Genomic DNA, 5,430 nt, shown 5'->3' with positions numbered 1-5,430 from the left:
CTGGCCTATTTTAAACTGTCGACACAAACACCGAGCGCAGTGTAACTCCGTCTAATTGTTGGACTTTATCCAGGGGTCGTTTACATTTTGTTTAACAATGAAAAAAATACATTCATCATAGTTTCACAAAAACTCTGCCATGTGAGCGATAAAATTAATCACAGGGCGTTTAGCTGTCAGTTCAGCCATTTATGCAAATAGAGCTTTTGCTACAAGCGAAGCCCCATCAGTGTGTGTGTGTGTGTGTGTGTGTGTGTGTGTGTGTGTGTGTGTGTGTGTGTGTGTGTGTGTGTGTGTGTGTGTGTGTGTGTGTGTGTGTGTGTGTGTGTGTGTGTGTGTGTGTGTGTGTGTGTGTGTGTGTGTTGTATTCACTGCTGTCTGTGTGATGAACGCCCGACTGATCGCGTTGAATGCGCGCTAATTAAAGCCTATAAATTATTTTCTGCGCGCGTTCTTGAGGCGCGTCCTGCGAGAGAGATAGCGGACTATCCGCCATTATGCGCGCCTCTCAATGAGCCACTAATACTGGCCTAATTAGAAATTAATTAAGTGCAAAAGCGATAAGTGTTTCAGGGACTCAATGTGAGGCTATACCAATCTGACTTTCAGTTGTCCTGAATGAGGACCAAATTAAATGTAGCGTATTGTTTGTATCCCTGACCAATATTAACAATTTAATTAAAAGTGTAGTAAGTTGCCATATTTAGTTGTAGTTGTTTTGGAGGAAGATTGCTTTCCATTTGTATAACCACAAAGTTACTACAAATACCATGGTTAAACTGGTTAGCCATTGTTAATTTGTGGTTACTATAACTATTTTTATTTTTAAAACCATGGTTAATTTTCAAGAATACAATTAGTATACAATATGGTATGCAAAAGCTATTACCCTATTATTATTATGCATAGTCTAATTTATATTAATGAAAGCATTTAGGAGACGCTCTTTTATTCACATGTCAGCTAATTTGGCTTTGCTTTAAAAAATAAATAAAAGTATCGTTTATGCAGTCGAAATTTAGATTTACATTTTAAGTTTTTTTTTATTAATCTTTGATCTTATAATCAAATTAAGCTATTATGGACATATTTTCCCCCAGATAAATCTTTTAATGGCCACAGATATTTGAAGACATGTTTTCAGGTCTAATCGTCTCGATGGTGGGTGCGTTTGCGCGTGACAGGAGGCAGATTTGAGCGCGCGCTCTGCGAGTGTGTTTGGTATCTGTGCGCACAGGCGCGGGACGGACCCACGTGGCGCATCGCTCCTTTGTCATGGATAGGCTCCCCACTCATCTCTGTGATCTGATGTGTTTCCGGTTAGTGGCAGCTAAGAGTGGTCGTGCACGAGCAGAGTTCCAGAAAAAAAGAGGTGTCAGACTCGGGTCTGGCGATGCGGAGGGTGTGCGAAAGCCGCGCGCTGTCAGTCCTCTCAAAACGCGCTCGGAGTGACAGCCAGCGCGCGAGCGCTATGTCAACAAGTTGACTTACAAAATGTACTCACTTTCGCAGGGAATTTGCGCTTTGGCACGGACACCCAGATAACGTTGTCCTATTATATTTGGAGCAGAGCAGGAGCAGATATCAGCTGTTATGGATCAGAGTGAAGATGACAGCTCTCCTCCGGCTGCGCACAGAACCACCAACTTTTTCATTGAAGACATCCTCAGACCGGACTTTGGCCGCAGGAGGCAGCGGGGGTCGAGCAGGGGACTGCGGGGTGTCGCGGTCCGCCGAGCGCACTGGCCGGACTCCACCTGCGGGAGCGACGGTGTTTCCTCAGCAGCCTCGTCCGCCGTGTCGTCTCCGGTCGGCGGGCATTGTAAGAGACAGGAGGCCGACAGAGGGAACCCAGCGGAATGTGCGATGAGTAGCCCGGGGGAAAGCTCCTCGCCCGGCACAGACAGCCTGTGGCCCGCCTGGGTCTACTGCACGAGATACTCGGACCGGCCTTCATCCGGTGAGGATTCGAGCTAATAATACAGGCTATACTTCTGCACTGCAAAATGCTTTCCAGTCCAAATATATAACAAAAAAATTAAATCAAGATGCATTTACTATACAAGTATTCTGAATTGTTTTCAGGGGGAAACGATTTTTTAAAGATAATTGTGCTTGTTTTAAGCAACAACAAAAAAAATCACTTCATTTTGTTTTGTTTTTCCTCCTGATAACAAGGCAGAATATTTTATGTCATTTTACTTGTCTAGTAAAAGCATCTTGATTCAAGATTTTGAATATAATTGTGTCTGGAAACCAGACACAAACACTAATTGTTTGCAGTGTGTTAAGTGTATTTTCTTTCTGTACAGGCAATGCATTAATTATTGCCCGAGCTAACAGCAGGAGAATTAACTACATACAAATGTCTTTTCATTTCTTTAGGTCTCGGTTATTTTCGATATCGTTGCAGTTTACTTTCATTACTTTCATGAGCTGGATATATTCGAGCTGAGGAATACACACACACACACACACACACACACACACCTACACACTCACGCGCGCGCGCAGGCAGGCTCAGGAAACACAGACCACGATGGAAGGGCTTTTCTTTTACAGCATGCGCGATTCAGACCTAATACTGCACTGTAACATGATGGCTTTCCATTTAAAACAATATTTTATTTAGTTATTAATTTAATTGAATTCATCTTTAATGAATAATTTTTTAAAAGTCGTATATGCTTTATCTCTAGAATATTTGCAATAATCATTTAATCAATGCAATTAAGGCAATGACAGCAATCATAATATTAATATAATATTAATAATAATAAGTATAATAAGTATAATAATAATAATAATAATAATAATAATAATAATAAGTATAACCAGTAACGTTTAAAAAGCATAAGTATGCATGTTTAAAACAGTTTAGCAAGCTGCACGTTTGTTGAATTTAAGACTGAAATTTTAAAATGACAACGACATAATCATAATCATCGTCATCTTGGGAAAAGTCTTATCATGACGCATTATATAAATGTCGTTTAATAATATAAGCGTCATGTAATCCTCGTGCAAGAAAAAATAAAGCATATGATTGTTAAATAAATCCGTTCAAATCTAAGAAGTGAACAAAAAAAACATGTTTTAAATGCGCTCAAATTTAAGCTCGTGACTTTCTACTGTAAGTTAGGGACAGGCTATTATTATTTAGCTGATTATTGAGATTATTTATATATTATTTATGATTATATATTATTATTTATGATTGTTTATCGTATTTATCATATTAATTTTAATTTCGTTATTTAATTTAATTTGATGATATTAGCCTATTCTATATCTCTTTTTCATTTTACCGTTTAAAGAGGATCTTTTTCTTCATATGAAGCGCGTATACACACATAGGCTATCCTGTTTAAAGGCGCCTTAAAAGCATTTTTGCTTTTGCCGCTTTGCTGAATTTTGCATTTATGTTGAAGAGTACTGGACGCCATAACGAATATAATTTCAGTGAACTTATTGAAAAAAACATTCTTAATGTGAAGAACATTTAATCTAAAGAACCTTAAAGAACAGCTCAAAAGAGAGAATTTGCTTATAAGAAAACAGACTCAATTATGCCTATGTATTTTTTATTTGTAACGCCATCAGCATCATAAAAGGGCTATAGTTCATATAGTTCAGGCCTATAAATATGTGTTCTCGTGTTGAAGTTAAATACATTTTTCCGAAGCAGCGATTCTGATAACGATTCTGGGGTGCGCAAATACTACAGAAAAAAAAAATGTCTACCCGAATAAGTTATGCTAGTTTATGGAAAAATTGAAAAATAGAAATAGAAATGATACTCAATTTAAGCGTGTAAAAAACTAAAGCATAAATGTCACCGTTATAAAATTGAATAAAATCATTTACTGGGGCATTAATTATTAATAGGGCTTCCAGCTGTATTGTTTTATTGCTTCTGTTGTTATGATTAATAACTTGCGGTTGAGTTTTTTCTGAAAATGACATTCATAACTAATTATCCATTGAATGTTATGATTATTGTGTATAAATACTGCGGTCTCTGTTCTGGTGGGCTATACTTCTATTGTGTTATGACTACTGCATTCTTTATTCGATGCTTAGTAAAGCACGCACCTTAAACGCATGGCTTCATTCAGTGTTGTGTTGTTTGAGTAAAATATACTGGGAACAGAAACTCAAATACAAATGACCCAAACCTTTAACTGGTGAAAAGTTAAATGCACTTATTTTTCTTGTTAATTTCCCCAAATTTAGAATTAAGTGGAGTTTGCTTAATTCCATAGCCTATATTAAATTCACTGAGTGCAAAAACTTGCAAATGAAAAAATAACTAGATTTTCTTCAGTGATGTTTTAGGAATTTCTATTGTTTAAGTGCTTATTTCAGACATGAAAACAGTGTCCTGTGTGTGTGTGTGTGTGTGTGTGTGTGTGTGTGTGTGTGTGTGTGTGTGTGTGTGTGTGTGTGCGTGCGCGCGCGCGTGTGTGCAGTGCAGTGTAAAATGGCTTTGACATTTAATGAGCTGGTTTGTATTCATGGATTCCTCTCATTGTTGTCTCCACACAAGGTCCAAGGACCCGGAAATTGAAAAAGAAGCAGCCGAGCGCCAGTGAGGACAAGCGAGGCAGAACGGCGTTCACGGCCGAGCAGCTCCAGAGACTGAAGGCCGAGTTCCAGGAGAGCCGGTATATCGCGGAGCAGCGGCGGCAGACCCTGGCGCTCGAGCTCGGCCTCAACGAGGCGCAGATCAAGATCTGGTTCCAGAACAAGCGCGCAAAAATCAAGAAGTCCAGCGGCGCGAAGAACGGCCTGGCGATGCAGCTCATGGCGCAGGGACTGTACAACCATTCCACCACCACCGTCCAAGAAGAGCTCGGACACTAGCACACACACACAGAGGAAGGGGATTACACCTGCTTTATCAGCCTTTTTGGACGAGCGAGGGATTTTTTTTACTATAGTCAAAAAAGTGGGATTAATGAAAACGCAGGATTTTAAGGATACAATTCAAACACGGATCGCGTTTTGTTTTTTGAAATCATTAAGTGCCACTATCCGTCAAATGGCACTTCATCTAAATTCTTGTGTGTATGCTGTTAAAAGCAATATTTCTAAGTGCCAAAGATGTTGTGCGATTAATGTATCCACATAGGCTTCAGTTTTTATATTTTTCTTTGCTGGACTTGGGATAATGGGAGACTTATCTGATAACAGATATTATTATTTACAATATATTTAATACTGTATCCAAAAATAAAAAAATAAAAATTTTGTACCTGCAAAACGTGGCCTGGACTCACTTTTTTTTTTCTTGCACCGGTCAAACTTGTCTCGCTATTGTGTTTTTTTCTCAAGTTTCTTGCAATAAAACGACTCTCGCATAATGACAGTCTGCACAGTTTATATGTAAAGCAAGTGCAACGCTAATATAATATAACATCATACAGA

General features: G+C 38.7%; 1 protein-coding gene across 1 annotated transcript; it reads left to right on the top strand.

Moving 5' to 3' along the window:
• Positions 1 to 1,245: 1,245 nt before the first annotated feature.
• Positions 1,246 to 5,212, top strand: en1a (engrailed homeobox 1a). The gene is made up of 2 exons (XM_067444873.1): positions 1,246 to 1,960; positions 4,550 to 5,212. Exons 1-2 carry the CDS (start codon positions 1,594 to 1,596, stop codon positions 4,864 to 4,866), a joined length of 684 nt encoding a protein of 227 aa, XP_067300974.1. The 5' UTR covers positions 1,246 to 1,593; the 3' UTR covers positions 4,867 to 5,212.
• Positions 5,213 to 5,430: the final 218 nt, after the last annotated feature.

Source organism: Pseudorasbora parva, chromosome 5 (assembly GCF_024679245.1).
Source record: "Pseudorasbora parva isolate DD20220531a chromosome 5, ASM2467924v1, whole genome shotgun sequence".
Lineage (NCBI taxonomy): Eukaryota > Metazoa > Chordata > Actinopteri > Cypriniformes > Gobionidae > Pseudorasbora > Pseudorasbora parva.
Note: the sequence above shows the minus strand (reverse complement) of the source record. Positions and strands in the feature narration are given on the sequence as shown.